The sequence below is a fragment of the Trichoplusia ni genome, chromosome 3 (genome assembly GCF_003590095.1).
Source record: "Trichoplusia ni isolate ovarian cell line Hi5 chromosome 3, tn1, whole genome shotgun sequence".
In the NCBI taxonomy this organism is placed as follows: Eukaryota; Metazoa; Arthropoda; class Insecta; order Lepidoptera; family Noctuidae; genus Trichoplusia; species Trichoplusia ni.
The window spans coordinates 17,045,682-17,066,582 of record NC_039480.1 but is presented as its reverse complement, the minus strand read 5'-3'; the positions used below and the strand labels follow the sequence as shown (position 1 = coordinate 17,066,582).

At 36.9% G+C, this 20,901-nt stretch overlaps 3 protein-coding genes across 7 annotated transcripts; 1 reads left to right on the top strand and 2 right to left on the bottom strand.

Annotated features, from left to right (window-relative positions):
- Positions 1 to 323: 323 nt before the first annotated feature.
- Positions 324 to 5,608, bottom strand: LOC113492198 (forkhead box protein J1-A-like). Its single transcript, XM_026869552.1, has 3 exons — positions 2,566 to 5,608; positions 1,748 to 2,424; positions 324 to 1,491 (listed from the first exon to the last, which is right to left on the bottom strand). Exons 2-3 carry the CDS (start codon positions 2,399 to 2,401, stop codon positions 1,021 to 1,023), a joined length of 1,125 nt encoding a protein of 374 aa, XP_026725353.1. The 5' UTR covers positions 2,402 to 2,424; positions 2,566 to 5,608; the 3' UTR covers positions 324 to 1,020.
- A 571-nt stretch (positions 5,609 to 6,179) lies between these two features.
- Positions 6,180 to 15,589, bottom strand: LOC113492196 (acylamino-acid-releasing enzyme-like). Of its 2 annotated transcripts, none has more exons than XM_026869550.1 (15): positions 15,410 to 15,589; positions 14,590 to 14,639; positions 13,802 to 14,013; positions 12,896 to 13,062; positions 12,267 to 12,415; positions 11,744 to 11,881; positions 11,268 to 11,397; positions 10,865 to 10,998; positions 10,134 to 10,311; positions 9,595 to 9,710; positions 9,195 to 9,342; positions 8,690 to 8,824; positions 8,047 to 8,344; positions 6,823 to 7,032; positions 6,180 to 6,446 (listed from the first exon to the last, which is right to left on the bottom strand). In XM_026869550.1, the coding sequence occupies exons 2-15, from the start codon at positions 14,608 to 14,610 to the stop codon at positions 6,344 to 6,346; spliced, it is 2,139 nt and encodes a 712-aa protein (XP_026725351.1). In that variant the 5' UTR covers positions 14,611 to 14,639; positions 15,410 to 15,589; the 3' UTR covers positions 6,180 to 6,343. The 2 variants fall into 2 exon arrangements, with proteins under 2 accessions (XP_026725351.1, XP_026725352.1); XM_026869551.1 differs by lacking the exon at positions 8,047 to 8,344 and adding an exon at positions 7,424 to 7,721.
- A 109-nt stretch (positions 15,590 to 15,698) lies between these two features.
- On the top strand, positions 15,699 to 20,134 carry LOC113492199. 4 transcript variants are annotated; one of them, XM_026869554.1, is made up of 4 exons: positions 15,699 to 17,914; positions 18,690 to 18,828; positions 18,915 to 18,947; positions 19,047 to 20,134. In XM_026869554.1, exons 1-4 carry the CDS (start codon positions 17,782 to 17,784, stop codon positions 19,423 to 19,425), a joined length of 684 nt encoding a protein of 227 aa, XP_026725355.1. In that variant the 5' UTR covers positions 15,699 to 17,781; the 3' UTR covers positions 19,426 to 20,134. The 4 variants fall into 4 exon arrangements, with proteins under 4 accessions (XP_026725355.1, XP_026725354.1, XP_026725358.1 ...); XM_026869553.1 differs by having other exon boundaries at positions 18,675 to 18,828; XM_026869557.1 differs by lacking the exon at positions 18,915 to 18,947.
- Positions 20,135 to 20,901: the final 767 nt, after the last annotated feature.

Sequence of the window (20,901 nt, the reverse complement as noted above, 5' to 3'; positions counted from 1 at the left end):
TGAAGCCCAAATTCACAAGGCTAGTTAGACAATAGAAAATCAACACTAAATAATATATCTCTCTATCTGTGTATATGAGTAAAGTCGCTAACTCCTAAATATATAGCCCTATTTTTACAATAATTATTGTATATTAAATATTTGCTACAATTAATTGTGCATAACTTGACCAAATATATTAATACTGCTTCGTTTATTTATTACGATTTCCCAATTTATGAAGGAAATCGACTGAGCCGTGTCTTGAGCAAAAACATTATTTTGAGACAATTGTTTTATTAGTATTTCATACTTCGTCAAACGTTTGAATTATAATTTAGGTATATATAAATATTGTGCATATCAACTTACATTAAATTATATATTATGACGACTAGGATAACAGCAAAACTTACACGGACCTATTCGCGAGTAAAAGCTGTTTAAATGCTATAGTTTTATTAACAGTTTCTTTTTATATTATTTCATTCATGTTAATTGTCACAATTTGGAAACTTTATGAAATGGCGGGATTACCATTACTACAGCAACAAAGTTGATAGAAATAAAAAATCGATCTAACGGTGTTATAAAATACTATTTAAACAACGGTTTTGATACTTTACGTATCCACTCTTTCGCTTATGCCGTTTTTGACTAGATTAAGTTTTAAACCCGATTGTAATGAACTGTTGTAATTGAGTTATAGATATTACTTCTATAGAAAATTACTAGCCTTCAATATTCACGATTGTATTAAGTCAAAGTATATAGTGACTCATGTAATCCAAACTTATTGACTTGTTATTTATTTAGGTTTACGTCATGCGTCATTTTTACATCAAGACTTTTTCGTCACCATACATTTTCTTGATATTGTAATCAATAACATTTACGTCGTAGTCTTATAAAAATAAATGACATTACGGAAAACGCCTTCCATCGGATAATTTACAAATTAAAAATATCAACGTCTACATCTAAAACCAAACTGTACACTCCCTAACACTGAAACAGGTATCTTAAAAAGTAAAAATAATCTTACTTGAAACAAGAATCCAGATAGTTATCCAACATGTCTAGTTGAAGGTCGTCCCAGTCCGTAGGGTTCAGGAGTAGTGAGGACAGGTCATCTTCGGGGATCAGAGGAGGTGGAATAGCTGGTTCCACGATCACATTTGCTCCGATGTTCGTCTCCAAATCGATGTCTGGCAGGCTTTGGATGCTGCCGAGATTGAAGTCTGGCAAATGTAACGTCACAGCCTGATTTATTTCATCCGTGATATCTTCAATTGCGTTGATCTGCGGTATGTTTGCAACCGCAGTTCTCTCCTCTGTGGCTTTGTCCTTCTGTGATGTTTTCTTCTTCTTGTGTGGTCTATTTGAGATTCGTTTGGTGCCTTCGAGGTGCGCGAGGTCAAGTTTCCAAAAACCACCTTTTCCCGGCTCGTGTTTAGATCGAGCGACTTTCACGAACACTTTGTTTAAGGAGAGATTATGCCGAATCGAATTCTGAAATAGAATAATCAATCATTATTGTATTTCACAGGTCAAAATGTGAACGAATAATTGTTCAAACTGGGTCAAAATATGCTCCCTAATTTCACTATCGCGTATATAATCACCAATCACTTATATTATATCCAATAAACGAATCGAAAAACACTCGATCCCTTCATAAATTCAATTAGACGTTATCTTATCTAATTGTTTACCAATCACACGTTTATTAAATCATAAGGTTCCCTACCGAAGCGATAGCACTCACCTGCCATGTGGGATCGGCGTTCCTGTAATATTTGAAGTTTTCTCTGATCCACGAGTATATTGCTGACAAGGTCATTTTATCGTTGTTGTATCTCATCGCCATACAGATCAGCGTGCTGTAAGAGTACGGCGGTTTCTTCTCGCTGTTCGTCTGGTACTCCTGTTTGTTTTCCGTAAAGTCTTTCTGACATTTCGCTATCGTCTGGTTGAACTTCTGCAGGCGTGTGTTCTGCGGCTGAGTCTTCACCTCAGGGTTTGGTGACATCGGCGGCAGCGGGAACTGCGGCACTGACATGATGTTCGTTATGTTCTGCAGCCACGTCAGGTTCGTCAGGTCCGCCTCTGGTTCATCATCCACGACCATATTGCTAAGCTTGTGCTTGCTGCGTATCTTCTTTGAATAGTCGTCCTGTTCCGCCACCACAATTGTTTCTTTCTGAGCACCATATTTGTCTATATCTTCTTGGTTTATCGCGTACGTCTCAGGCTGTTCGTACACGTACTCTATCTCGACGGTGTGAGATGACTCAGGCACGGTGTGATCCACTGCGAAGTACGTGGTGGCGCACTGCTCGCCCGCATCTCCGTAGAAGTTGAGCGACGTCGAGTCCAGCATCTCGCCGGACGCCGGAGACAGGCCTGACGTTATATGCATCGTGGCCAACTACATCGCTCGCCCTGAAAATGTTGCGACATAGAACTGATGAGTCACGTAGTTTAATGAATCAGCTAATATCGGAATGGGAAAAGTCGATTTCTAAGAAAGTTGAATAATGAAAAGCTTTTGATGTGGCCGAATAGTGGACACTGAAAGTTTACCTGAGTTAAAAGAAGGTGGTGGACGGTGTAGACCAAAATGTCCGAGTGAATCGATCGGCGACGGCGCGGGCGGTGTGACGTCGCGGCGGTCAGCGAGGCCCCCCCGCGCGCATGCTGGCGCGGCGCTGTGTGGAGTGCGTGTGTGCGGCTGTGCGGGGCGGCGGCGCGCTTGCTAGTGGGCAGGTGCGCGCCCCATTGTGCACCGTCGCCCGACTCCGAACAGGTGTGTGCTGCCGATCGATATTTTTCCGCCGCAAGACAACGCCGGCCCGCATCGCTGATAGCTCCGGACAATTAGCCACGGTTATCGGACGCAGGACCGGACCGGGCTTGCACTCTGTCTCTATCAAAACCCATCATTACCACTACCGACAACCTTCAAAACACAAAACACGCGACAATAACACGCAAAATTCTACTTTTCTATAGCGGTGCAGAAAATGTTAGTTATTTTCAATTCTAAAGTTATAATTTGCAGTCATTTTATTCCAATAATAGCCGTTCATAATAGATAGCTGTAGCCACCCTAAGTGCGGGCCTGATCAATGTTGCCGAGGCATATCGTCACGACTTCATGACTCAGTACATACGGGTGCTTCCGGCGTATCTCACACGTGTATGCAAAAGGTCTCATAGCCAAGTACCGCATAAGTAAATATTTGAAAGAGTTGCGGTCACCGTATCTTATTGTCTTCTAGTGTAAGGGTTGTTGACGTCACCCAGTCTCAAAATTTTACAAAAACGCATCGAACAAGGTAGCATAGATCTTCTTCCCCCATACATGAATCATGTACTCAACAACTATTTGTCAAACATATCGACTCGACAAAATTATAGCAAGTGCTTTCCTACGCCACCCTTGCTGCCCTTGTTTACTTTGAGCCGATAATAAATATTATATGTCGGTACTCATGGCTAATTATGACTCAAACGAAAACTTGGTAACTTGGTAGTTTTTTAACTTTAAGGTGATTATCTGAACATTCACCTAAACTAACCAATAAAACCAAAACTTGGATCTTCTATCAAAAATTGCAACATATTAACATAACCTATTTTAGTAATATTTGTATTATAGTAGCTTAGTAGCCGAAGATATGCGCCGCCGCGACGTTGCGGGTTCGATCCCCGGATGAAAGAGAATTGTGTATCCATGTAGAGTTAGGATTTAGGAGATTCACTATACGAAAAAATATGTTAGCACGACTATCAAACAAATGTCATAAAAGTGAATACATAAAACGTGTTTATCCTTATAAGTAATAAGTTCTTATTTTGTAACTTGTATGTTTATAGCTACTCAAGTACATTGTTATAAGTATACCATATATGTACATATTACCATACACCACTAATTACGTAGGTACTTATATCTCATTCCAATCGATTTTGGAAGGTTAAAGGTCTTTGCCCGCCCTAAGAAAAAAAATACGAGCCAAGTCATTTGTCAAAGCGTGGAACGTGATTTTACAAAGTAATTATGTTTACAGATACTTTTAATGGATTAAAACAGACTTCGTAAAGCTAAAGACTATCGAACTGGCATAGGCATTATTTATATGAGATTATAGTTCAAAACATGAGTAATTAAATTAAAATTAAATATTCAATCTTAATAACAAAAGCAAGTGTTTACTAGGAAGACCTAGCTAGGTAAGCAGGTAACATCACAGATTTCTTGTAGGTTTATCTACTGAAAAGTTGAGATTACCTATTACTTGGAGAAAAACTGGCGCGAAAATATTGTGTATTCGTTAATTCAATTCAGTAAAACACACACCACACGATGAAGAAAGATCATACGCGTAACATCACCTTAAAAGCACAAATGCTTATTTTTCCTAAACAATAAAAGCTATTACAATAAATAATTAATATTTTTTTTAAATAAGGGATGAAATTGGGAGCGCGGCCCGCGACTGGTACGGATGCGTTCCGGTTTGCGGTCCCACCTGACAATAGTGACAAAATGGCCGCCCCGAGGGTAAAAAAGCGGGAAAAATATTCCAATGTCATTACAATATATTATTATCTCGTCACGCTTAGGTCTCGGTTTTGAAAATAATTAGCAACACTGATAATAAATAATTAGGGTGAATTAAATGACCTAAACCAACCCTTTGCGGTTTAGGGTAAAGGTTGTTCACCTTTTTTCTTAATTTAACAGACAAATGTAAATATATTGATTATTTGAGTCCTAGCTAGGATACTTCAAGCAAGAAAAAGGCGGATTTTAAATCTTTTACCATTTAAGAGGCAACGAATGTATTGATTTTATTCTAAAAAATATGAAAAATGACAATTATCGTGCTTGTTTTTGATGTTGTTAGTTGCAAGATGTTGCAAGTGTTTGTTAAAGTTTAAATTAAGGACCTACTTACAAGTTGGTGCTGTGTCAATAATTTAAAGGATAAAAAATTAGAAACACTATATTATAATTAATGACGTCACATTTTGAGACCATGTGGACGTATTGTAACACATGCTAGACACCTGTCTCGTTACGGTAGGGCAGGTAACCACTGCGTAGGAAACTACAGTAGTACAGCTTGGTGTATATTCATTAATTTAATTACAACACTAAAGTGTAGGTCCCGGTATATGATTTATTATAAAGCCATTTACCATTAGTTAGGTATTTTCGTAATCCAGTCCCAGGACCGAAGGCATGTATTTCGATTAGAATACAATGTAACCCGTACTTGACGGAAGAAAAGTTAAATTATAAATGTTCTTGCTGAAATAGACAAGTAATGTGAACTGGCGATTAGTAAGAGCTCGAAGTACTAAGTTACCTATGACAGTTACCCACCCATAACAGATTGCCCTAACCATACCGTATCTTCATTTTTAAAATCTTCATCTTTGTTAAGTTGGTCTTGTAGAGTATTGGGGACTATCGCAAAACAACTTTGACGACCTCCGTGGTCGAGTGGCGTGAGCACCGGTTTTAAGGTTTTAAGGTTCTGAGGTCCTGAGGGTTTGTGGTACCTTCGTTGTATCTGAATTCCATAACACAAGTGCTTTAGCAAATTACTTTGGGTTCAGAACAATGAATGTGATGTTGTCCGCATTTATTTTATTTTTTATTTGTTTTAAACTTTGACATTTCAGTTACCTACCTGTGTGCCTAACTAGTGTTTTTATGACACATATTCATATTTAAAGTCTTTTAAATCCCACTTTCTTGTTTGATTGCATCTCGAAGTTGTTTTAAATTTGTAATTGTTTTACTGTTTCAACTTTAAGGCGATTAGGTACGTAGCAGTGTAATTTCACTTTTGTTTTATTGGCACTTTGTTTTAACCGTACCGTTTGCTATCCACCCCATTTTATTTCCACCCTTTACAAAAATATTAGCTCACGATCGCCTCTTGATACTGGATTGGCATGTTTGTAAACCCTTCAGTTATATTTGTAATAATGATACGTGAAATGGAAGAGAATAGCTCATTACTTTTTAAAAAACCATGAAAAAAGTGAACTTCTTTTATATTTTGGAAGCTTCATTGATATTTGGATAACACATTTTGGTAGCTGTGCTAATATCCTACAGATGAATACCTTAACAGGATTCTTTTAAATAAAGATGAGAGTATAATAAAACAAAAAAATCATAGTTAAAAATACGTATTTATTACATAGGATACAAAATTCTTCCAAAATTGAATTATATTACTTTATATATTACATAAATGCGTGATACAATTGATTAGCACTCATTTTCATAACCTACTTAGTTCTGATTGATATTCGGCGCCCGCGCATAACAAATGAACTATAATTGCAAATGCTCCATGAACCAGTGTGCGCCATTGATAAGGTTGTCCATTTCTGATGCCGGAGAAGACAGCGAATGATTGTCCTCGTACATGTATATTCTGAAAAGGTTTTTTTTATTATTATCACATTTTTTTTAGTATTATAGTATCTGACAGTAGTATAATGGGATAGGAGACATGGAAAAAATCAGTAGATCGAATTACGATTGTAAGTTTGTACGTAATATTTTCCTGAATCGTTTTACTTGTTGTAACGTCTTTTCAAAATATCATGAAAACCTTTTGATATCTAAGGTTGTCAAACTATTTAATCGAATGGGATTAAGAGTAACTGAATTCACCTTTTCATATTTTAAAACACTTTCCTTTGAATAGCTTTACCCCTGTTTCTCCTCTACCTCTCCCCTGTCCTGTTCCATGCACTAAGTAGAACATCAATAAAGAATCTAGTACTGAAGCCTTATCCTAGACTTACCTCGTAGTAACTCCATTAGCCTTGAGTCTCCTAGCATACTCCAACCCCTGGAAGTACGGAACCCGCTTGTCGCCGCTGCCCAGCATGAGCGCGGTGGGCGCCTTGACCTTGTGCACGTGCGCGATGGGCGAGCAGCGCCGCATGGCCAGCAAGTGCTCGTCACACACCGGTCCCTTCTCTGTGAAGTCGTAGCCGGCTTCTACAGCGCACCTGGTTTTGTTATTTAAGATGTGTTTGTGAATAAAGTGGTTTTTTAATCGTTTTTTGATATGACATTGTCTAAAGTCTGTTTGTAAATTGTAGTTTCTTACCCACAGCTAGACCACTTAGGTGGCTGTGAACGCTGGGCTATAATAAGTATGAAAGGGTTTTGATTTTGAAAGGATTTAAAAAAAGTTTGCGTACGTAAGGTGGTCCAGGAGCCGAATCAATATAAGAATATACTTATTTTATAAACATATATATACATTTTGTAAATTTAAGTTTATTAAGCGGTGATTGAACGTTAGTTTTTATTAGACAAATTACATGCTACCCATAATTAGTTATACATATATAGTAGGTACATAGCTTTCTTAGCACATTATACACAAACACTCACCCATCGGAGTTATCAGCATAATGGCCTTTAGTTGCCAGATCTATGAGCGGGTTTCTCATGACCATGGCTTTAAACCGATCAGGGTACAAGCCAGCTAAGTGTGCCGCGATCAGCCCGCCATAGCTCCCGCCGTACAGAAATACATTCTTGTCACACAATTCCTTTTGTTGAAGGAGGGTAGTTAAACAAAGATAGCAGTCTTGCACGTCGCAGTCGCCTACGCGCGCTAGCAGCGAGCGGACGCATGCCTCGCCTTGCCCGATTGAGCCGCGGTAATTTACTCTTGCTGTTGCGAAGCCTAGCGTAAAAGTTATATTTAATTTGTTTAAATTATACTTTGTCCTACATTTTGGTAATTGCAGGGTTGGTAGTGTCTTCATTTGTTGGCTCACATATTTCAACAAGTAGGCAGAAACAAAATCTTGGGTAAAAAACAACGTTCGATCACCGCTTTCTTAAATTTATGATTATAAACAAACTTGCAAATAAATTAATATCGGGTATGCACCCTAAAGGGAAAAAAGCTTCAAAGACTTCAAAAGTTTAAACTACATTTGGTTCTAACTCCAAATTATCCAAGACAAACACACAAACACAACGACAGAACAAACATGCACACTCACCAATCAGCGATATCCGTGGAATTAAACATGCTCGCGACATCCGTAACCGGATTTCTGGTCACAACAGCGGCGTACACATCCGGGTACTGCCCGCTCAGGTGTGTGACAAGGAACCCGCCGTGAGAGCCACCCATTAGGCACAATCTCTTTGCATCTATGGGGTACTTGTTGACTGTCTCGTCTGTGGCTAATTTACAGTCTTTGACATCGGCATCACCGACGCGTTTGGTTAAAAAGTTTACGTTAGCTTCGCCCGCGCCCGTCGATCCGCGGAAGTTGACTTGTAAACACGCGAATCCTGGAATTTGTTTTGTTTCTGACTACTTGTTTTGTGTGTAATTGTAATTGGGGCTAGTTCAATGAAAAATGTATTTGAATTTCTTTGGAAGTACAGATTATATTGTTAAACGGAAATGTTTGTAGCTTATTTTATAAAAGGACGGGAGTTGTAAGAAGGTCAGCTTATCTGAATATTGAGAATAATTGATTGAAAACACTATTCAAGAACGCGACACATAAAGCAATAGCAGATATGTTGTAACACCGTCCATATTACCATAACTCTTATTGCAAGGTAATAAGGACGATTTTTATATAAATGGTGTACCACATTATACCCAACATTATTATTCTACTAACTCACCCAGCATGCTGAACAAGGCGGCTTCCATAGAGAAAGCGTTAACGAAGTTCCCATGCGGTCCTCCGTGCGGCCACACAATCAGCGGTAATGGCTTGCCCTCAGCTTTCGGTGCGAAGTATATCGCAGTAAACGATTCTGAAAGCATTTCTCTCATAAGTTATGTGTTCGAATAAAGTCAACTTTAGGAATCATTTCAGAATAAATCTGTTTTTTTTTTAATCGCTCAATCATCCAAGGTCTTTGGAGGTTTCTTGGAGGTCTTTGAAAGTATCATGGCGTTCTTTGATGTGTAAGTCATTATGCTCCGAAATAGTGCACGAAATAGGTTGTATAAAAAAGGCGAAAAGTAGGTATAGGCATGTAGTAATGCCAAAATTATGAATGAAATTATCCTCGAAGGGCCCCATGGACTGGCAGAAAATTACTGAATGATAATTCAGTAATCTTGATACTTTTTCAGTACCAAACGGTTTAGTAGTAACATTAAGCTGTGTATCCTACTTACTGATGCTATCCTGTGAGTCTTTGTGTTCTAGTTCCATATACTCGCTGGTAGAGGTCTCCACGGCGGCGGGCGCGGACATGTTGGAGCTCACTAGCAACCATTTTATATCGGCCTCGCTGCCTTCAGCGGGTAAACGAGCGACGTATAACTAGGGAAAAAGGTTACATTATATATATTTGATCGCTAATTTCGGCATGAACGACTTCTTGAGACATGGCCTTTCAAAACTATCATAGAATTCGGAAGCCTGTATCATCTAATGATATTAAAAGGAGTGAGGCTATATAGCGGTAGCGGGTTCAATCCCTGCGTATGCAAGCAATTGTGTGATCTACGAATGCTTGTCCCGAGTTTGAATCTTTGTGTATGTGACTTGACTGTATAGATTTAGGTAAGATACCTGTCCCGGCGTAGTGAGACTGGAGCACGTGGCCAGTAGGGTGTCACAGCGGACGTCCAGCACGCTGGTCGAGCACGGCCTGCTCTTGTTCGATATGTCCGTTATTTTGCCGCTATCTGAACCAAATTAATGAGAAAACTATTATGAAATAGAGTAATTTACCAATTCCTTGAATATCAAATGAAAAGAAATAGTTTATTCAGCACATAGAATAAGTTTTTTCACTCCTGCATGACGTATTCTTTGGAGTCGACATTTAGTAACGGCATGCCCTGAGAAGAAATTTCAAAACAAACTCAAGGGTCACCGCTTCTTTTTAAGTCCATACAAAGTAGCCTCTTCATAAAGATTAAACAAATACAGTATTTGTGTCTACAGTCAATTCGGAGATTTATTAATCAAAACTTCATTGATCAGGCGAAAATTTAACTGTTACTATTTTCTATCACCAAAAAGTTAATCTTCTGCGGACGAGTTAAAGTCTATTTTTGTTTGCACCTACCCAACCTCATTTTTAATTATCAATATTACCAACTCACCGATGTCTACAACATATGCCCTGACTTCGTTCTGCTGCGGCGTGGCCAGCACGAGCCTCCTGCCGTCACTACTGAAGCACTTGGCGGGCAGCGCCTGGTTGTACAGGCCGTAGAAACTCTCGCCGCCGGTTGTCTTCACTTCCGTGTCCACTATATCTGTGATTATCTTCACTTCGGTCTAAAAAGCAGTAGCAAGTTGAAAAGAGTGTTTATTGATATTTATTTGGTCGGTGATTAATGGCAAAGGAAATTATAGTGAAGCAATCGAAGTCCAAGAATTGGAATCTGGTATAGCAAATTCGCATTGGCCTTGGTAACAATGCTTAATCAAAGACAAAGACATTTATTTGAAAGCAAGCAAGGCGTAATAATAAGACAGTTAAAGGTTTGTTATTTTAGTTCTAGCTGTTGCCAGCGGCTCCACCCGCAACAAATCGAAAATGAAAATACTTGAAGACAATCGATATAAAAATGTCTACTAAACTAAAACCATCCTGTGTTATCCAGGCTGTAAACTATCTATGTATCAAATTTTGACCAAGCCCGAGGATTGTGCGTGAAAGAGTAACATACTTCATATTCTATACAAACTTTCGCGTTAATAATATATTAGGAGTAGGTCGACCGCCGACTTCATAAAGATATCCACAGATGGACACCAGCTTCCCTTTTAATTCCGCTAGAGGTCGCCACGACTCCAGCTCTCATCTGTGCCACACTGCTCCACTTACACTATCCTTCTTCAGTACGACGAGCTGGTGGCAGGCGTGGTGCGGGCCGCCCGCCTTGCGCTGCAGCCACACCAGGTCACCTGCTGGACTCCACCTTGGGGATCGAACTGCTAGACCTTCGCCGCTTAACTTCTCTATAAATAATATTATTACAGATTACCCATGGAATTGGAAAAAGGTGCTTTTGATTGAAGAAAATCGATTTCATTTCTTTTAAAACCTAAAATAATTAAACTAGTTGGAATAAGTTTTGTTTACGTATAAGCCAGCTATAAACCAAATAATAACCTAAATACCTATTAGTTATTCTAATAATACTAAAGTCCAAAAGTTTCAGGCCCAGATATAAAAAACACCTGAGTTTTAACATTGTTTCGGAGTAAGAAAATGTTACAGAACTCACTCATAGTCCCGTCCAAGGTAAGGCTGAAAATGTAACTAGGGCGGTTGGTGCAGAAGATAAGCCCCAGGCGACGAGGCTCCGTCTCCCACGCCACGCCCACCACGCCGCTGCCGTCCGGTAAGAATCGAACCTTAAAGAAAATACTTGAAGGTAAAGCCAAGCAGACACTACGCATTTGATTCAAGCTATTTGAGATTTATAAGAGGAAGACATTTTGAAAAACGGTCGCAGTGGGCAAATGAAATTAGTGAGGACGATTGTTTAAATATAAGGTTGAATTCAGATTTTAGAATTTCAAACTTTACTGACTCTTTCAGTTCTCATTTCGCAGTTTAGAAGCCGTGCGTTAACATATCTCCTCTATGGTGGTCTAAAGTCTCAGAAGATAATGAATTTAAGACTTAAAAAGTTCGACCCCTGCGTGTGTGAACAAGCGATATGGACTATTTTAGTATTGAATGAGTATGCAATGTTACCTGTCCAGGAGTCCAGGACTCCGGCAGACCGTCCAGTATGGTGAGGGTCTCGGTGGCGAGCTTGCACACCACTATGACGGACAGGTGCTTGCCCACCAGCTGCTCGCCCCAGTCTTGTCTGTACAGAAATTCTTCACCCTGAAAAAATATACAAATTCTAGCTTTGAAGACACTGTAGCGTAAGAATCCCTCAATTTTTTCCATTAAACTCCGCTCTGCACACTTTTTTTTGTCAAGTAACATCTCATAACAAAGAAGTCTAACCATTGTTTGTATACTCTGTTTCTAAAAGATCCCATCCCAAAAATAGTGACACAATGATAAGACTTTTTTTTCGATAAGAATTTTATTTTCCATACCTTATAACATCAAATCCACCTGTATTTATTATAATATATTCGAATTAATTAAAATAGAATAAAATTTTTGTTTGTTTGGTAGAGCATAAGAAGTTAAAGTTGTATAAACTGCCTTAACTACTCAGACTTAAGATTGATTTTAGCAATTCGTTGTTACAAGTTACCTTCTTAACAGCAGTTTCGCCGCTGCCGTCAGCTTTGGGCTTGTCTTCAGGTTTCCTCTTGATATAAGGTTCAGACTTGGACGGCTTCTTCTCAGCGACGTATACTACTGCCGTCTCGTCTTGGTTCCAATCCAAACTACCGAATTCAGCTGCAGAAAATTATAATGATGTTATGTCAGTGAACAAGTAGGATTTGAGAATCGTTCTTTTTTGTTTGAGTCAGTAAACCTGGTTATATTAGAATAAACTAGAGGGTTTGGATAGAGAAGTTGCAGTTGCACTTTTCTTGAAATCGGACTTAGTCATTACCGCGAAATTGCCCAAGGAAAGATATATTGCAGCTACCCAAATACCAAAAAAGCAATAAATATTCAAATCCATCGAGCCGCATTATACAAATAGAAATTAGGAAAATGTAAATTTAGGTCTCCTGTAAAACAGCAAAATCATAGTACAACCTATAGAGCTCTATCAAATGGTTGGTGAAAACTCTACCACCCCCTACAACTAGAGTCACTACTATAACTTTTTAAAAGTGCCTGGAAAACGGCGTATTTGAAATAAAAACTTGATTTTGATTTTTTAAATATACCAGTGTAGGAGTGTAGACTACAATACCCAATACCCACAGTCAGCATACACATCTCCGTGCATGTCCAAAGCGGTGAGGTCGACGCAGTGCGCCAGGGTGTTCTTATTCCACACCTCTAGAAATTGCTTCTTGGTGTCCTTGCCAGTCTTCTCCTCACGAATAATAGCCTTAAACGTCTCCCGGGGCGAAATCGCCGAGAGTAGCCTAAGAGTAAACAAAATTAATAGATTTAAAAAATGTTTTAAAATGTCAAATTTTATCAAACTTTGACAGTTTTTATAGTTGAAAATTGCATTGTCATCGGATTTGAAGCTAACCTGAAAATTTCAGCCTGCTAGTTTATCGGGAAGTGCCTCAAAATTGAATTGCTAAAATCCAACCGGACAACAAACAAACAAGAAAGTGAGTTTATAAAAACGTGGGAAAATATGATATAATATCATGTGCATTATATCCGGTCAGTGGATTGCATTGTATTCACAGATACGACTAATGGTCTTAATGAGAAAGCGTACTGGATGTAAATGATCAAATCTGGCCAGAAAAGTAGATTATTCAGAATGGATAAAAGAAAGGCAAGTATTTGTTATGTGGTGAGATATCATGCATAATATTATTTCCTCTTCTAATTTTCTACAATGCCATTGTCAAGTATGATATTATTGCACCATAATTTGGTTATGTGGTATAAATATCGGCAATATTGGCATTCTGTGGTTAAGTGATAATATAACACAGATACAAAGGGTTGGTGTTGCTGCTAAGTTGTGTATTATTAAAGGACAGTAGAATATAATTTAGCATACAATTATAATGCATAAAGAAATAATGAGTTTCCATTCAAGAGCATTAAATAGGCAATTAAAATAAGTTGTTTATTTCCATATACCCACATCATTAAAATCTTAGTTGGAGTATGTATTATCGGTATATAGCTACTTACTCATTACTTATATCACTTCCAAATTCACTCTGATCAGTTACATTGAGGGCATCATCTAAGAGGTACGTTGACACATATTTGGTGGTCTTCCCTCTGTCCAGGTTTCTGACAGACCACTTAGCGTTGACCCTGTTGGCTGCATTGTTGAGCTTTCCACCAGCAATTGACGGAATCTTTGCTAGGGTTTTGTATGCACTTATTATTGTATCAAGCTGTAATAGATAAGATTAAGTTATAGTTTGTTAAAGCAGAGTAGGTCTAGATAGATTGGACTGGGTATTTGAGCGTTTGGATGAGTTTCTATGGAAAATATTTATGTAGATTTATAAATATTCCAGAAATTTCACAAAACACTATCTAGTCTCAACCAAAGGACTAAATATTGACTATATTTTGTTTTAAGTTAGCTAACAATTTTAGAATACTATTATATATGGTGTCATTTTGCTCAAAAAATGGTGTTGTTTTATGGATAACCATCACAAATTTTAATACTAAAATGACATTTCCTGCAATATTATAATAATTAATTAAATAATCTTCGGAGGCTCTCGTTGGGCATCTGGGTCAAGGGTTTGATTCAGAAAGCGGTACTTCTTGACACGGCGCGCATCGTGAGGAGGTTCCTCTCTCTGGAGCCCTGACCACCGGCAGCTTGGGCCCTGTTCCCGTTGCCGGTTGGACACTATTTTTTATATTTTTAAATGTATGTTGTTTTTTTATATATATTTAAAAATGTAATTTATATGTATTTAAATAAAATAAAGGAATTAAATAATAAAACTCACCTGTGACGACATTTTTAACATAGCAGCTCAGTGCGCAATGGGTATGTTATCTGCAAAGTAATCACATTAAATATTTATGACTGTTTATACACACAGGTAAATGTAAATTATCTATTGTTTCACAAGCATTTGGTGCAGGTTTTATCCATTTAAATTGGTTAAATATTTTACCTGAAAATATATAACTTAGATATTAAATAACTCTGTTACTAGAAAAATAAATACAGAAACAATTTAAAGACATTTTGAACTAAATAACTGTGCATTTTTACCTCCACAAATTTTATGAAAGAGACCTTAAACTATGCAGTTGTAAGAATGAAACTAAAAATAATTCCCTTGCTTAAATATTATCAATAAAATTAAATTAAATTAGTAGCAATTTATATACCCACTTCTCATGGAAACTACCCACTTTTTAAAACACAGAGTAATAAAGTAGAGTTTATTATAATAATATGACATAATTTTCTTCAGCATTTCCACAAACACACAGTAAGATAAGATAGTCAAAGATAGTAGTTGTTTAAATAAATAATTAAATTATGTAAATACAATAGTTCTATACTCTATCATTATAAAGTTGTTACTTTCATATAAACTTCATGTTAGGTGCTATGAAGGTTTAGGTAACTTGCTTACACTTGATATTATTAAATTCTTTGGAATAAACTTTTTACTAAAGTAAACTTAGTCAAATGAAAACTGTCTTATATTAACTCAATTTAGTAAATTAATTGGTTTAATAATAGACCCAAGTACTTGAAATGTAGTTGTTATTATTAAAAAAAAAATAGAAATATTATTGTTCTATGCTTACCGACAAATTGGCCGACAATTGCTGTTATTGTGTTTGAATGTACCGCACGAAGAAGTCGGCTATATGTGCTATTCGATAGATTCTTATTATTTTATTTTATTGATTTTAAAAACAATATGAAAATACATTTATTAAAATAACCTGACACTCAGACAATCACCCACCAGCAGACAATAGGACCAAAACAAGCTGACTTGCCGTATCCCTAGTGTCAAATATTAAGTCAACTGTCACCTGTCAGTGTCAAGTGTCAACCATAACCAATCCAAATAGACAACAAAAGTTCTATGTTAATTTCTAAACAGGCGAAAATATTTTTGCATTGCAATTATATTGAATGATGGTTTCTAATGTTTCTATATTTATTATTTAAAGCCCAATATAGGTTAGTATTGAAAATATAGAATTATTCCGTTTTATAATCACCGTCTTTTCAAAGATCTATCTCGGATTCATTTGTTCTCGTAGCCTTATTTCATAAAAAAACCTGATAAGTTGAATAGTGGAAAACAGACAATAATTAAATTAAGAACAAAAACTGGAGTCCAGAATTAATGCAGTCTCGACTTGTGTTCCATTGCCTATATTTATCATCATCATTGGCCATCATATTATGAATAATTATGATTAAAAAAGAAAATTAAAATAGAGCAATAGAAATACCTAGGTATATGACGAAACAAAAGTTAAATGTTTAAGTACACACTACCTTCTGACAGACAAATCACCGTTTTCTCATAATGCGTGATTTTTTTAATTCTTATGCATTACGTTGTACTATGATATACACACAGGTACTTATTTCTGTAATGCCTAAGCTCGCATCGCGGCATTGGTATGCGGCGACGGGTCATGCTTTCACGTGCGTTCTAGGTAACCTACCGCTCACCCACATTTTACTTACGATGCAAGATAAGGTTCTGAAAACGCCGAGTCTTATAAATTGTGATATCTGTGAGTCTGTACATATCTTAGGTACAAGCATTTAGTACTAGCCTCGCCTCGTCGTTTTACCCGCTTAGTTCCTGTTTAATTGGGAATACAGAAAGCTACAAAATAAAGATTTTGTTTCTTGTTGAGTAAAATAGGAATGGAGAATAAGTATGAAACTTTTCGAGTATGATAGGATTTCAAAATTGGTTTAGTAATTAAACCGCAAATGCGTAACACAAACGCACTTACATTCTTTCTTTCTTAAAAACTAGCTAAATATCGTCTCGAATTTCTAAGTAATAGGCACCTTATTAGTCTGATTCCATTTGATTAATCCTCAGTTTCCACCACAAGCTACATAGGCAGCTTATCAAGTATCAAGTTGAAAGAAGGATGGATATTAATTTCCGGTAACCTTGTAACTAATGGCAAGTACTATGAGTCATCAAATCCCAGCTGAATTATCTATCCTGCTAGAATTTACCTACTTGTGGAGCTTTGACAATGTATTGTATTCAAATAATAATCCAATTTAAATTAATTTTGACATTATGGGAATAATGAAGAAAATACGTATACATAAATCTTTTCAAACAATCAGACTTACAATTGTTTAGGGCCTTACCGAATAGGCTTTTAGTTCATAGAAAGATAAGAGGCTGCATTAGGCTTCAGGTTGCCGGCGAAATACACAGCTACGTCTCATTTGGTTTTACGGCTAATCCCGAGATAATTATCCATGAATTGGTTGCTATTTAACGACACAATAAAATTATGTAGTTTATCGTTAAATTATATCCACTATATTTTCTAATAAGATTCGATTTAATCATAATTTCGAATTAAAGGCTATAAAAATGATGTTAACACTTATAGTTTTAATGTTATGACGTGTTGCATCAGCGAGCGTAACATTACACGTATTTAATCCTCATTCGACTTGTTTCCTAATCAGCAAAATCAATAAAGTTGGAGTTTGTGAGGGTTGGGAGAGCGCGGGCCGCGCCGCACCGGCCGCGCCGCTCGATACGCGCGGCGCGCGCGTACCGTGCGTCATCCAGTCGAGAGCCACCCTGCCTCACCACCAGTCTCACATTGTGTACACATCAAACAATAACGTACACCTCTCTAACGTAAAACAACCAAAAAGTGACGTATCAAAAAAATCGCGAAAAACCAATCACACGTGGACCATTTTACAACGAAAATTGAATTTTATTACAAGGCTTAATTAAGCGCAAATTTAAAAGAAATCTTTATATAATCAAAATCGTCCGCTATTACAAAGATTACCAAATGGAAATATTTTAATATACAGCACCTAGAAAAATATTGAGATTTTATAATAACAGATATAAGTGAAGTTACGATTTAAGTTCGCAATAAAGTCAATTTATAACATTAAAACTTTAATCAGTAAGTGAATCAGAATAAACAAAATGAATGAGATTGATTTAATTAAAGAGGTGGAAAAGCGACCCATCCTGTACGATAAGTCTGTCAGCGGGTTCAACAAGACAAAGCTGAGAGACGACGCGTGGAAGGAGGTGCAGGAGTCGCTCAACGTATCTGGTGAGTCCTCGAGAAGGTTGCTTAATCGTGAACTGGTAGGTAGATAAGTAGACTAAATAATTATTCATTATTTTTCAACAAAACTCTTATTGGGGCACTAAGAAGTTCTTAGTGCAATTTATAACAACACAAGACACAATAATATTTTTTTTCACAACTATAAAGGTCTCACCTTTATCCGTGTGTGCCAACTGAACTATCACTAATAGCACTAATAGCATGCAGATAATACACAAGCGGTGCGAAGCCCTCGACGCACCTAGCCCTGTGGTCTTATGAAAGTGAAGGACAATCTCAAAGTTTAAAAACAAGCTAGCTAGCTATAGAGAGAAAGTATATTTGAAGTCGACTATTTTGGGAACTAGCCATCACAAAGCGCCGTGATAAAGCTTAATTTATAACAAATTTGATTGTCGCTCAAATATCAATGGTTCCCTAAATTTTATAAAAAAAATAATTGCCAAGTCACAATAAGTTAAAACCTGAAACGGATCTGAAAGTTCTGCGCTATCAATTGTGATCATTGTAATTAATAAACTAGGAAGAAGTAGGTCCAAGGCTACAATTTTATTGTATTGATTTCTATATTGGTCTATCACAATGTTTGTTGATGCAATTGTGCTGAAAATTCTTTAGAACTATCTGTAAAACGAAAATCCCAAGAGCCTTAATAATATTCACCAGAAATATTATAGGTTAGTAATTACTTAACAATTTGCAGTGCAAATCCCGGATCGGAGAATTATGACAAATCATTTAGTTTTTTATTTTTCAGAATCGGAGTGCAAGAAGCGATGGCGATCGCTCCGGGATTCCTTTATAAAGCTGCAACGGACTCACGGAGGCCGAACCCGGTGGCCTTACCACCAAGCCATGAGGTTTCTACTACCTCACATAGAACCCAAGGATAGCGGGTAAGTATTTTAATTCATTTTTTATTAAGCTTTCTCTTTTACCTACTCTCTGAAAATGGTACTTTGTTTCATGACTGCCTGAAAAGGAAACTCAGTTCTGGCGATCAAACAATATTTTTGTGAGTGTTTCTTTATTTCAAGTATGCAACAGTTCGCCATAACCCTGAATGTGTACATGAGTAAATTGTCTAACGATAACTTATAAATCTTGTTTGCAGAATAAAAAAAGAGGCGGACGATTCAGACGCAGAAGAAGAATTAAATCGGCAACGAGCGATACAATGCCTGCCAGATATTGCGTTTACTCAGGACACGAAGTATGAGGATGACGATGACGACGACAGCGAATCTTCACCAAAGAAAATTCGGCTAAACTCCATCGAAGACGACTCCAACCCCTGTCAGTGCAACAGGACAGACCCCGACGAGTTGTTCCTGCTCAGTTGCGCCCCCACTCTGAAAAGGTTGAACCCCAAACAGAACGCCCTCGCACGACTTAAAATCCAACAAGTCCTTTTAGAATCAGAATTCGGATCGCAAGCAGACATCCCCTACGTCACTCCGGCCAGTGATTGTGGTTACGATGGTTCAGAATAGTCGTAACAGTGATTACCAAGTTTTAGATAAATAGCACAGATTTTAAGGCTAAATATACACGAAATTAGGACATTTTACAACCTAAGTTTTACTGTTATTCTGGTTTTGCTCTTGAAAAATATTTATTAAAGGAGAATTAGTGAAAAGAGATTTGTGTCCACATTCTTATCAGTCTATACCGTTTAATGAAAAAAGGATAAGGTTTGTACAGAAAAATCATATTTACTTACCTCATACTTAGTTCTAGTGAGAACTTAGAACTCCTAACACACAAACTGTTATCATTCAGTAGAAAGAATAGCTAGACAATGTTTGTTTAATTATATTTAGTTTGAAAACACGCATTTGTTAAAACGTAAGATATCTCACACAGCCTTTTATTTTTTGTTTGGGAGAAAAAGAATATGCAATTTAAATATTTTAAAACTTTTTTCCCGAAAAATAAAAATTAAAGTAACGGTGTTTACTTCAATACTCCTACTCCTAGTCCTAGATAAGGACTGTAGCACCCTGTAGCATTCATTAAAATTAGTTTTAGAAGAATAAAACCATTTTAATTCAGTGATACGAATTTGGCAGAATGATTGAGTGTCTGTGCGATAAGCATTTTTTTTGGCTTATGAGCATTTCTAATTCATTTCATTGATTAAGTTAGGTATTTTATTTATGAATTAGATAATACAATTGTACATTAAATCTTTTAAAGTTTTTTGTGTTTTTTATTCGACGATAGATAGAGATCGATATTTTAAATCAGTGGCCCAAGCGAATGTCAGTTTTACGATTTAATGTTTTTTTTTAATCTTTTAACATGGATTAATGAGGTTATAATAGCCACCTTGCGGTCATTACTCGAGAGGTAAGTGACAGATAATTTAATTCACACAACATTGTGACGACGAAGTTCAGGGCCCCAGTTCTGCTATTTACAAAGGTCGATGAATGAATGGTGTAATTGGATTTTTGAAACTATTCCTATTCTCTAAAGCATTTTGCCAACACATTAAGTGGAAATTCATTGTGTTGAAAAAATCTTAGAATAATACGAACAGTGCCAATATAATCCAATTTTCATTAATTCAACGGAAATTGTAAAACAGAATCGGGGCCAGGTTTTTTCTTAAGTAAGTCTCTTTCCTTTGAGAGAGATTATTAATCTCGAATCGAATGTTTAATTTCATGCGTCCCTATCTAAGGCTTACCCACATCTTACAACTTAGATACCTAAGTAGGTACCTTCTAATTAAGTTATTAAGGAAATCGACGGTTTACAAAAAGACCAAGTCGCGTTTGTTTCTTAAATGGAGAAAAAAACAATTGACATGTTTGAAATCAATAGTTCTTTATATTAGTTTAATGTTCAGAAATATCACTTGACAACAATATTATTTTTAAGTAGGTAGGTATGTAATTTTAATAGCTTTTATTGCTAACTCATGTTTACAAGTAATTGTGCACCGATCGACTTTAGGTATT

Coding starts and splice junctions, on each gene's coding strand:
- LOC113492198 (XM_026869552.1), bottom strand. CDS start 2,401: ATGCATATAACGTCAGGCCTGTCTCCGGCGTCCGGCGAGATGCTGGAC. Junction 1,492..1,747: donor ACGCCGATCCCACATGGCAG/GTGAGTGCTATC, acceptor ATTCTATTTCAG/AATTCGATTCGGCATAATCT.
- LOC113492196 (XM_026869550.1), bottom strand. CDS start 14,610: ATGTTAAAAATGTCGTCACAG. Junction 13,063..13,801: donor GGAAGTGATATAAGTAATGA/GTAAGTAGCTAT, acceptor GTTTACTCTTAG/GCTACTCTCGGCGATTTCGC. Junction 10,312..10,864: donor TCGTACTGAAGAAGGATAGT/GTAAGTGGAGCA, acceptor ACTGCTTTTTAG/ACCGAAGTGAAGATAATCAC.
- LOC113492199 (XM_026869553.1), top strand. CDS start 17,782: ATGAATGAGATTGATTTAATTAAAGAGGTGGAAAAGCGACCCATCCTG. Junction 17,915..18,674: donor GGAGTCGCTCAACGTATCTG/GTGAGTCCTCGA, acceptor CAAATCATTTAG/TTTTTTATTTTTCAGAATCG. Junction 18,829..18,914: donor ATAGAACCCAAGGATAGCGG/GTAAGTATTTTA, acceptor CTGCCTGAAAAG/GAAACTCAGTTCTGGCGATC.